Source organism: Octodon degus, unplaced genomic scaffold (genome assembly GCF_000260255.1).
Source record: "Octodon degus isolate 3935 unplaced genomic scaffold, OctDeg1.0 scaffold00002, whole genome shotgun sequence".
NCBI classification, from domain to species: Eukaryota; Metazoa; Chordata; class Mammalia; order Rodentia; family Octodontidae; genus Octodon; species Octodon degus.
In genome coordinates this window covers 29,204,783-29,215,719 of record NW_004524578.1, presented here as the reverse complement: position 1 = coordinate 29,215,719, position 10,937 = coordinate 29,204,783, and the positions used below count along the sequence as shown (strand labels likewise).

General features: G+C 38.9%; 1 protein-coding gene and 1 non-coding gene across 2 annotated transcripts in view; both read left to right on the top strand.

The window, feature by feature from the left end:
* Bub1b (BUB1 mitotic checkpoint serine/threonine kinase B) overlaps positions 1–10,937 on the top strand; it is an 84,090-nt gene that overhangs the window by 8,506 nt on the left and 64,647 nt on the right. The window contains exons 3-5 of the mRNA XM_023712655.1: positions 2,763–2,822; positions 3,341–3,485; positions 6,321–6,517. Coding sequence (XP_023568423.1) covers positions 2,763–2,822; positions 3,341–3,485; positions 6,321–6,517 — 402 coding nt within the window. The remainder of the gene's footprint in view (positions 1–2,762; positions 2,823–3,340; positions 3,486–6,320; positions 6,518–10,937) is intronic.
* LOC111816298 lies at positions 331–467 on the top strand. The gene has a single exon (XR_002820728.1). It is a non-coding gene; the product is annotated as a small nucleolar RNA SNORA2/SNORA34 family (small nucleolar RNA).

Here is a 10,937-nt window from a genome sequence, read left to right as displayed (position 1 = left end):
GTGGGGCTGGGGGATTGAACCGTGGTCCCTGTGCTTTGCTAAGCTTGTTCTAAGTAGGTGCTTTAGACCACTGAGCCATCTCACCAGCCCCAATGCTTCCTATTCTTACAATGTTGCTTTGTAAATCTTTTTTGAAATCTTGGTTCTCCATATTTAAGGTGTTCTTAAGTTAAAGGTAATAGTGGCCTGAGCAAATGAAATCTGGACTACGCACCTTTTCTTCCCTGGAACAAAATGCCTGACATACACAACTCAAAGGAAGAAAGATTTACTTAGGCTCGCAGTGTCAGTCCGTGATCCACTGACTGCTAGGCAAGACCAACACGGCGGTTGGCCCTGAATCAAGGCCAGTAGTTTGCTGTAGCTGCTGGTTTCAAACAGGAGCCTAAAGAGAAGTCTTTCTATGGTCTGTTGGCCATTTCAGAACTTTGGAAATGAAATGGTCAATTCATTAGAAAGAAACAGCTTACAAAAAAAAAAAAAAAAAAAACCATTTTATAGTTTAAATTTTATTTAAAGAGAAACGTGGCAGAAGGGGGTGGGGGAGGAAAGCTGCTCACCTCATGGCAGCCAGGAAGCAGAGAGTTGGAAAGAGCTGGAGAGGAAGGGGCCAGAAAGCAGATGTCATCCTTCACCGGCAGCTTCCAGTAACTGCTTCCTGTAGTTGGGCTCCACCCCAAGACCCCACTCAGCTGTGACCTCATCAGTGGGTAATCCGCTGATGTTAGTCTTATGATCCTGTTACATCTCACACCTGAATAGTGCTATATTGGGGATTGAGCCCTCAATCCATGTCTTTTGGAGTTACTTCATATTTAAACCACAGCAGAACCCAGCATGTTTTTGGCTAAAGCTGCAGTTTGTTTTTGTTTTTGTTTTTGTTTTTTGAAAAAGCATCTTGGTAAGTCATTAAGTTGCTCAAGGTGAATTCCAATTTGAGGTCCTGCCTCCTCTGCCACCCAGAGTGTTGTGATTATAGGCATGCATCTAACATACCCAGCTCAAAGTTTTTAAATTTAAAGCATATCTTTCTTACTCCTGTAGATGATTCCATTTATTACCTAAGTTCTTTTGGTTGAGCTCTGCTACCTTCACAACTTTTTCCACTATTGATTTCCCTCCTTGGGGAGGTAGCTTGGCCAATGTGTATGCTAGGATCTTAGGCAAGCACTAAGAGAAAACCCTTTCACATCTTTCAGCTGCTTTCAAGTTCTGCCTTCAGAAGCTACATTTGTGATGCTTCCTTTTGACTTTTTTTTTTTTTTTTTTTTTTTTTTTGAGGGGGACAGACAGGGGACAGGGTCTCATGTAATTCAGACCAGTCTTGAACTCACTATTTAGCTAGCCTAGGTTGGCCTCAAACAATGATTCTCTTACCTCAGCCTCCTGAGTGCTGGGATTATAGATTTGTGCTCATATGCCCAGCTCCTTTTAACTTCTTAATGTCTATTCTTATTCATCATTCTTGGCTGCTTTGTATTGTTAATTCTTCATTTCTGAAAAGTTCCTTTGCAACAGGACCTATTTATTATTCCTTAGATCCTAACTCCTTACATAGATTTTTTTTTTCTTTTTTGTATTTTAGGGAAGGGTCTACAGGGTGTTCAGAGTCTCACTACTAGATCAGACTTGTAGTGATCTGCCTTTTTACAGCCTCAGTCCTGGGATTACAGGCACACACCACCATGCCCATTCTCAATTGATATTTCAGCGTGCTCTGGGGATCGAACCCCTGGCTCCTGTGCCTGCTTGCAGGCGCTTTAATCCGCTGAGCTATTTGGTCCGCCCCTTATATAGTTTTTATATTATGGCTTATTAACAAATACTTACCTTCTATTCTAACTAGTGAATCTTGTCTTAGCCCTAACTTTCCCAGCTCTTCATAGTCATCTTATATACTTTCTTTAAGGTACTCCTCAAATTGTAAATATATGGTATTATTCTTCTGACTAATGTTACCCATGGAATTTTTTCCTTTTTTTATTTTTTTATTTTTTTTTTATTTTTGTGTTTGTTTAGTGCTGAGGACCAAACCCAGGATTTTATGTGTACTAGCAAGTGTTCTGCCACTGAGCTATATCCCAGTCTGCAATTGTTTTCTGACTTTAAGATTCTTATTTCTGTGTGTGTGTGTGTGTGTGTGTGTGTGTGTGTTTGTATGTATGTATGTATGTATGTGTGGTGTGTTCAACACTATGCTATATAAAAAATAAAAGCTATCATTATGGAGTATGTAGTATGTCTAAGATTAATAAATCTAATAAAATAAGTAATATTATCCCCATTTTACAGATGAGGAAACTAAAGAGTGTAAGTAGTTGTCCAGTGTCCCTCAGCTAGTGACAGAGCTGGATTTGAATCTAAAGTCATATTCTAGAACTTTTAACTATTGTATAATGCTGCTTTTCCATGCATTGTCTTAAAAGTTCTCATTTCTCCATATTTTGTTTCTTCAATAAGTTGGAATCTTAATGATCTCTATTCTTTGTTTAACAAATCCTCAAACTCTAGTACAGTTATTTAGATCAGTATTAAATACTTACTAAATAACTAGCTTTAATACTTTAGTAAGTATTAAATACTTACTAAATAAAGGAAAATGATACTAGCTGTTGTCAGTATATATGCTTACATTTTTCTTTTCTTTTTTTTTTTTTTGGTGGAACCGGGGATTGAACTCAGGCCCTTGTGCTTGCCAGGCAAGCACTTCTACTGAGCTATCTCTCTGGCCCCTATGCTTATGTTTTTCATCTAAATTTCAGGGCATTCGAATCTGAAATTCGATTTTATGCTGGAAATGACCCTCTGGATGTTTGGGATAGGTGAGTATTTTTATTTGACAAAGCCAATAGAAACTTGAACGGGTGAGTCCTTATGGCTGTGTTCCTCAGGTTTGGTTTGTGGCAGTGGTACGTCAGAGTAGAAAGTGGCTTCTTGAGGCGTGAAGATCCAGAATAGCCTTGATGCTTTGGGTTTATTTTGTAGTGTTGGGGACAGAAACTAGGACCTCAGATTCTTACATGTGCTAGGCATGTGCTCTACCTCTATGCCCTCAGACCCTTGAGTGTTTGAGATCACAGTTTAGTTTGTAGCATACAGCTGTGAGCTTTAACTTTTTGTCCCTCTCCCCAGTATTCCCCCTAAACATATATTATAACTACTGTGGAAAAGTTTGAGATTATAGGCTTAGGATGTCATAGATATCTCTAAAGAAACATACTTTATTAGATACTAAATGTTTAAATATTTTCACCTAAAGAAGTCTAGAATTGGTCTTGGAGCCAGAACAGAAGTACACTTTCAATTCAAAATATGTTCTTTTCCTTTTCTTCCTACTCAGGTATATTAACTGGACAGAGCAGAGCTATCCTCAAGGTGGGAAGGAGAGTAATATGTCAACATTGTTAGAAAGAGCTATTGAAGCACTACAAGGAGAAAAACGTTATTATAGTGATCCTCGATTTCTCAACCTCTGGCTGAAATTGGTGAGCCTTTCTTAAATACCATTTAAGTTTAAGATGCTAAACCAAGAGATTTTTCTGGGCCAGGGAGATGGCTCAGTGCAATAAGCGCTTCCCTGGCAAGCACAAGGGCCTGAGTTCAATCCCCAGTTCGGTGCAACCCTCTGCCAAACCAGAGATTTTTCTCTAGAGATACCTAGTATATGAAAGAGACAGGCAGGCACACACACAGATACCTAGTATATGAGACAGGCAGGCACACACACACACACACACACACACACACACACACACACCACGGAGATAACTCAGTGGAATAAGTTCTTGCCTGGCAAGCGCAAGGTCCTGAGTTCAATCCCCTGTACCACAAAAAAAAAGGAAAAGGAAAACTGGACCCATGTAGTAGATAGTAAATATTGAATACATACTTGGCCTTTTTTTTTTTTTTTTTTTTTGATACAGGGGTCAAACCATGACCTAGTCCTCACCAGTTAGGTACTATGCTATTGAGCTATATCCCTGGCCATACTTCGATTTTTTTTTTAATTGGCTACACTTAAAAGATGGATTTCAAAGTAGCATAATGAGGTTTTTACTCCTTTAAGACTGATCATAAAGTTTGCAGAGCTCTTGTTCACTTATTCTGAACATAACTGGGCCATGTACCTGTACAGAAGGAAGATGTGCAGGAACCAGCCCTCTCAGTACAGTTTGTGTAAGAATGATTCCTTAGTGATTCTGGAATCCCTTTCTTGTCTTTATAAGAATCACCATAATATAGTGATGTTTTAGTTTTTATTGGTCTTTGACTACTTTCACCTAGTATATTAACACAAGAATATATGTCAGCCTGACCACTTTGTACTCTTTAACTTGACATGTAGTTCTGTCTTTTCTAGCATGTTTCATGGATTTTTTTTTTTTTCATGAAAATATCTTTTATAAAGCTGGGCATGATGCTGCATACATGACCTAGCACTCAGGACGCTGAGGCAGGAGGATTACTACAAGTTCAAGGCCAGCCTGGTCTACATAAAAGGAGCCTGTCTCAAAAAAAAAAAAAAAAAAAAAAAAACCCAAACGAAAAAAATCACTAACTAAAACCAAAGATTTTTATTTATTGCTTTTGTCGCAAAAGAAATTTAAAAGAAAGCAATCGATACTCATGATTATTTATAAGTATTGTAGTATAATAAAAGTATTTTAAACCTGACAAATATACATCTCTTAAACAGGATTTATTTATTTATTTATTTGGTACTGGTGGTTGAACTCAGGACCTTGTGTTTGCCAGGCAGGCACTTAAGCTGCTAAGCTAGCTCCCCAGCCCCAAATAGGATTTATTTAAATCTCAAATAATTGTCAGAGCTGTGTGTGGTGACACATACCTATAATCACAGCACCTGGGAGGCTGAGGCAGGAGGATTGCTGTGAGTTCAAGGCCAGCCTGAACTATAGCATGAGACCTTGTCTCAAAAAAAAATTACAGGTATAAGAAATTAGGTGAACCCTACATGTACAATGTATCTTGATTTCTGGAGAATAGTGGCAAATATTGTAAAATAGTGACTATTGACAAATAGTGACATCCTAGTAACAGGTGAGAGACCATGCCTCACAAAGTTGGATAAGAAGAAAATCCCACTTACTGAATTACTCCAAAATTAAGCTATGAAGTGCCGGCCAAATAGCTCAGCGGATTAAAGCACCTGCAAGCAGGCACAGGAGCCAGGGGTTTGATCCCCCAGCCTGTGTGCCAGCCCTGCCCTCAGGGCATGCTGAGATAGCAATTGACTGGGCCTGGTGGCATGCCTGTAATTCTCAGCTCTTAGGAGGCTGTAAACAGGCAGATCACTATTAGTCCCATCTAGCAGTGAGATCTTAAAAACCCTGTAGACCCTTCCCTAAAAAAGTACAAAACAACAACAAAATTAAGCTATGAAATACTGGAATTTTTAATTTATTCAATTTGTTGTTCTAAACACTGGATAGGGACTGGGAAACAGTAGATAGTAAGGTTTTCTCCTTTGTGGAGTTTATTAGAGAAGGGGAATTTGAAGCCATTAATTCTGAGTGTGACAAAAAGGAAAGGAACTGAACTCTGTGGGCCTTCAATGCAAGGACATTACCTAGACTTGGAAAGTCAGGACAGACGAATGTGAGACCAAAAACTTCTCTTTATTTAGCAGAAAGCAGCATAAAGGTAACCTCTGTAGTAGTAGTGAAAGAACTCCTAATTAGGCTGCTGATGCGCCTTTTTTTCTATGAAATTAGAAATATCTTTAATAGCTTAGGATGCTGATAAGGATCTGGTGAAACTAAATTATGACGCTGTTGTTGGGTAGGTCCTTCTAGAAATAACTTGCCACACAAAGTTACCAGGTTTTTGGGATGCCTCTTGGCTTCCAAGTTCTCTGTCTTCAACAAAGAATGAAACAAAATAAGCCACAAATAGTGAGAGAGTTTGTATTTGACAAGTGAAGGGGGAAAGTTAAAGGCGGTAAAAGTACACCCTCCGTACTTCCTAGTCTTGCGTCTGTGTCTGTCTGCACCCCTGCCCCAGGCGAGTATTTCATCTGTGCCCTTCCCTTCCCATCCTGTACCTCAAGAGTCTGTTTTCCCTTCAGAGTCAAGCTAAGATACTACCTCTTTGTAGCTTTTCTTTCTCATCTCTTTTTCTTCAAATTAATCTCACATTTGTCTTCCAAGAATGGTCCCCTATCATTTATATTGTAATAGGCATACCTTCTTCAAGGCAGGAATTGCTTACAAAATCTCTAGGGATTGTATGGCATATTAATAGACAGTCAATAAATGAGAACAAATTGATTAACTGTTAAACACTTTCATTTATTACAGGGGCATTTGTGCAATGAGCCTTTGGATATGTATAGTTATTTACACAACCAAGGGATTGGCATTTCACTTGCTCAGTTCTATATTTCATGGGCTGAAGAATATGAAGCTAGAGAAAACTTTAAGAAAGCAGATATGATATTTCAGGAAGGGATTCAACGGAATGCAGAGCCTTTAGAAAGACTGCAGTCCCAGCACAGGTAAATTGCTTCTCTGGGGTGTGTCTTAACTCTTTGTAAAACTGAGGAGAACTAAGCGGTCTTTTTGCATAGAATAAAATACTCTCTGATGTATTGGCAAGTCAGATTTATGTAGTTATTACTCATTGTTTTAAACATTTTCATTTTATCTAGTAAAATCCAATCTTTGGTGTACTACTGTTCTGTGAGATTTCATAAATGAATAGACACGTAACTGTCACCATGATCAAGGTATATAATAGTTCCACAGCCCCTAAAGAATTCTCTGTTTATAATTAATACATGCATGTTTACCCTGGCCTGGCAAAAACAAATCTATTCAGTCCTGTAGTTTTGCTTTTTTTCCAGACTGTTGTGTAAAGAGAATCATATAAGCTTTTGAGTCTAGCTTCCCTGATTTATCACACTGCTTTTGAGTTGTGAGAATTCTTTGTGTTTTAAATAAAAATCTTTTATCAGTTACATGATTTATAAATATTTTCTTCCAGTTTGAGTCTGGTTTAATGTTCTTTTAACTCTTTTACAGAATAAAAATTTTCTAATTTTGAAGAGATTGTATTTATCACTTTTCTAGTAGAGTCCCTCGCTAATTCGTGCTTCGACTTTTGTTTTGTTTTTTAATTTTTATTTATTTATTTGTGTGTATGTGTGTGTGTGTGTCCAGCTCAGCCCACCAGGGGGTGGGGCTGACTGGCATGTGGTGCTGGGGGATTGAACCACGGTCCCTGTGCTTTGCTAAGCTTGTTCTAAGTAGGTGCTTTAGACCACTGAGCCATCTCACCAGCCCCCGTACTTCGACTTTTGTGGATTCACTGTTTAATGAACTTTCAAAAAATATTAATCTAAGTTATTTATTATGGATTTTTTGCTCTACCTCGAGATTTTGTAGTACTGTGCTATATACGTATGTTGTTAAAATTATATGGGTTTACCAGTTTAGAAACTGGGTAAGAACATTAAAAGTGTTTTTAAAAGTATCCAAAAAAAAGTGTATCAAAAGGTTTACAAGAGTGTGGAAAGGGTTTACAAAGCCTTAAAATATACATAAATACTAAAATATAAAGTCCCTATTTCTCTTATTTTCACTTATCACAGGGGTGTCTGGAATGTAACCTCTGTGATATGTGAGGGACCACTGTACGGATTTTGCTTTTGTTATTGTTTCTTAGAACTCTGTCTAGTTGAAGTTTGCAAAGATTTTTCTCCTAAGGTGTTTGTTTGTTTTGTTGTTATTTAAGGTACAGGGGACTAAACCCCCTGCTTGTCACATCAGGCAAGTGCTCTATCACCGAGTTACACTCTGCAGCCCTCTCATGAGTTTTCATACTCAGCCTTTTGTAGTTGTACTCTTTACATTAAGATGTATGATCTAGCTGAGTCCTGTGGGGTATTACTTGTAGCTCCAGCACTTGATGGCTGAGGTGCAAGGATCACTTAAGCCCAGGGGTTCAAGACCAGCTTGAGCAGCATAGTGAAACTTCGTTTCCAAAAAGAAATAAAAAAGGTCTGTAGGGTCAACCAAATAGCTCAGCAGATTAAAGTGACTGCAAGCAGGCACAGGGGCAGAGGATTTGATCCTCCTGCCTGCTGTGCTGGCCCTGACCCTGGGTGGGGCTCGCTGAGACAGCAGTTGAGACGGGGCGTGGTGGCACACACCTGTAATTCCAGCTCTTGGGAGGCTATAAACAGGCGGATCACTACAAGTCTGATCTAGTAATGAGACCCTGAACACCCTGTAGACCCTTCCCTAAAAGTCTGTGACCCATTTTGAGTTAATTTTTGTATAGGGTATGGGTCAAGTTTCTTTTTGTTTTTAACATGTAAATGTCCATTTTTCTTCAGTTCCCTCTTTTCAAAAAATTAACCTTTATGCTTTTATCAAAAAACATTTTATCATATTTGTCTAGGCTTGTTACTCTTGTTTGTTCTCTTTTGCGGAACCAGGGGTTGAACTCAGGCCCTTGTGCTTGCCAGGCAAGCGCTTATTCTACGGAGCCACCGCCCTGGCCCCTTGTTTGTACTCTTGATCTGTGTGCCTGTCCATCAGTGTATACCACACTATCTACATTACTAGAACTTCATAGTTAAGTCTAGAAATAAGTTAAAAAGCCTGTTCGTGAACTTAGAAGGCTGAGGCAAGAGAATTTCTGAATTCAAAGCTAAACTTGGCTACATATAGTAAGTTTAAAGCGAGAGCCCGTCTCAAAAAAAAAAAAAGCTTACATTTGTAGTTCTTCTAGTACTGTTGACTACATGGGTTTTTTGTTTTTGTATGTTGCTAGTGATTGAACCTTGAGCCTCTTATATGTCTCAGCATACACTCTTATCACTGAGCTAAAAACCACAGCTCTGTCTATAAGGTTTAGAATCAGCATTCTGGGATTTTGATTAGGATTGTGCATGAACACATTATTTTTCTCCATTTAGGTATGATTTAGTACTTTTTTACCTTGCATGGAGTCAGCCTCTTTCATATAAGTTTATAGACATAGAATTTTTTCTAATGTTCCTTTATTCTTTAAATGCCTGTGGGTTATATTGATCTTTTTTTCCTCTGTCTGACTAGAAGTTTATCAATTATGTCAGAAATCCAGCTTTTGGATTCACTGATTTTTCTCTTATTTATTTGTGTTCTTAATTTTATTTATGTTCTTTATTTCTTTTTACTTACTTGGCGATAGTCCTTTTCTACTTAGAGATAAAAGTTTTCTAGTCCTTTCTCGTTTTCCCTTTCTGAGGTGCTTGGTTTGGAATCCAGGGCTACTTGAGTGACCAAGGACTCTCCCAGTCAGGTATATCCCCAGCCTTCCTTTTTTTACCCCTTCCATTTTCTTCTTTTTCTTTCTTTTTTCTTTGCAGTGCTGCATAACAAACCCTGGACCTTGCACATGCTAGGCAGGCATTCTACCAGCCCATCTCTCTCTGCCTCTCTCTGTCTCACTGTCTGTCTCTGTCTCTGTCTCTCCCTTCCCCTCCCCTCCCCTCCCCTCCTCTCCCCTTCTCTCTCTCTCTCTCTCTCTCTCTCTCGCTCTCGCTCTCTCACTCTCTTTTTCTAGTGGGGCGGTACTGAGGATTAATCCCAGAGCTATATCCTCAGCCCTTTTTTTTTGAGACAAGGTCCCACTGTACTGCATTTTGCAGTCCTGCTGTCCATCTCCCAGAGTGCTGGGATCACAGGTATGTGCCATCAGACTGGCTTCCAGCCCTCTTTTTTTGGTGGTGGTAGGGGGAGTTCTCTAACTTTATTTTAAAGTTCGTTCTCTTCCACATTCACTGTGGAGATTTTTGAGTGTGGTAACAGGGTCGTTAGTTACCAAGGTATACAGTTTGGTGACTCTTCATCCTCATTCCATTTCCTGGACAACTGTACCTGGCCAGATAGGATATGGAACAGTCCTTATTCCTTTGGCCCAGACAGCTGTTGAGCTTGGTGTCGATGCACACGTCTAGAGTCCCCATGTCCTTCATGGCAAACTTCTGGATCTCCTTAAATGCCCGAGGGGTGCACTTCTTGAAGCCCACTCCATGGATACACTTGTGAATGTTGATTGTGTATTCTCGGGTCACCACTTCATTGATGCCGAACAGAGATGTTCATCTTCATTGATGCTCTTCTTCTCCTCACCCTTCTTTGTAGGAGCCATTCTGTCTTACCCCAGCCCTCAATTTTTAAAATCTGCACTTAATAATCTAACTTTCCTTCAAAGCATTGCTTTAATTGCATCTCAACTAAAGTTTTGATAATACTGTACTTTAATATTCACTCAGTTTAAAATAGTATTTTTAGTTGATACCATGTCTTCCTTTTGACTGCACAGATTGGTTGGTTGGTTTGAGACAGGGTGTCCCTGTATTCCTTGAATTCACTATGCAGTCCTCCATGGCCTTGACCTGTCAGCTATCCTGCCTCAACTTTCTGAAGGCAGTGGGTTACAGATGGATACTGCCACACCCAGGTTTTTGACCTATAGGTTATTTAGTAGTACCTAATTGGGAAGTACTTGCTTATTTACTTATTTCACTAGTTACTTATATAGTGACACTCAGGGCAGTCACACTGAGCTACATCTCCAGCCGTTTTTTAATTTAAAGACCTGTCTCCCTAACTTAGTCACCCAAGCTGGGTTCTGAGTAACAGTCCAACTGTCTCAGCCTTCCAAAGTGCTAAATAACAGGCAAGCACCACCACACTTGGTTTGGAAATGTTTTTTGATTTTTCAGATCTTGCCTTGTTAATTGATTTTTAGTTTAATTCCATGTGATTAAAGAACATAATTTGTATTATTTGATTTTTTTTGCATTTCTTATAGTTTGTTTTGTCACCCAGAATATGATTTTTTTATTTTTTTTAATTTTTTTCATAATTTTATTGATAAATAGCAATGAGACAGTTTCAAATCAAATTGGTAGGACAGTTTCA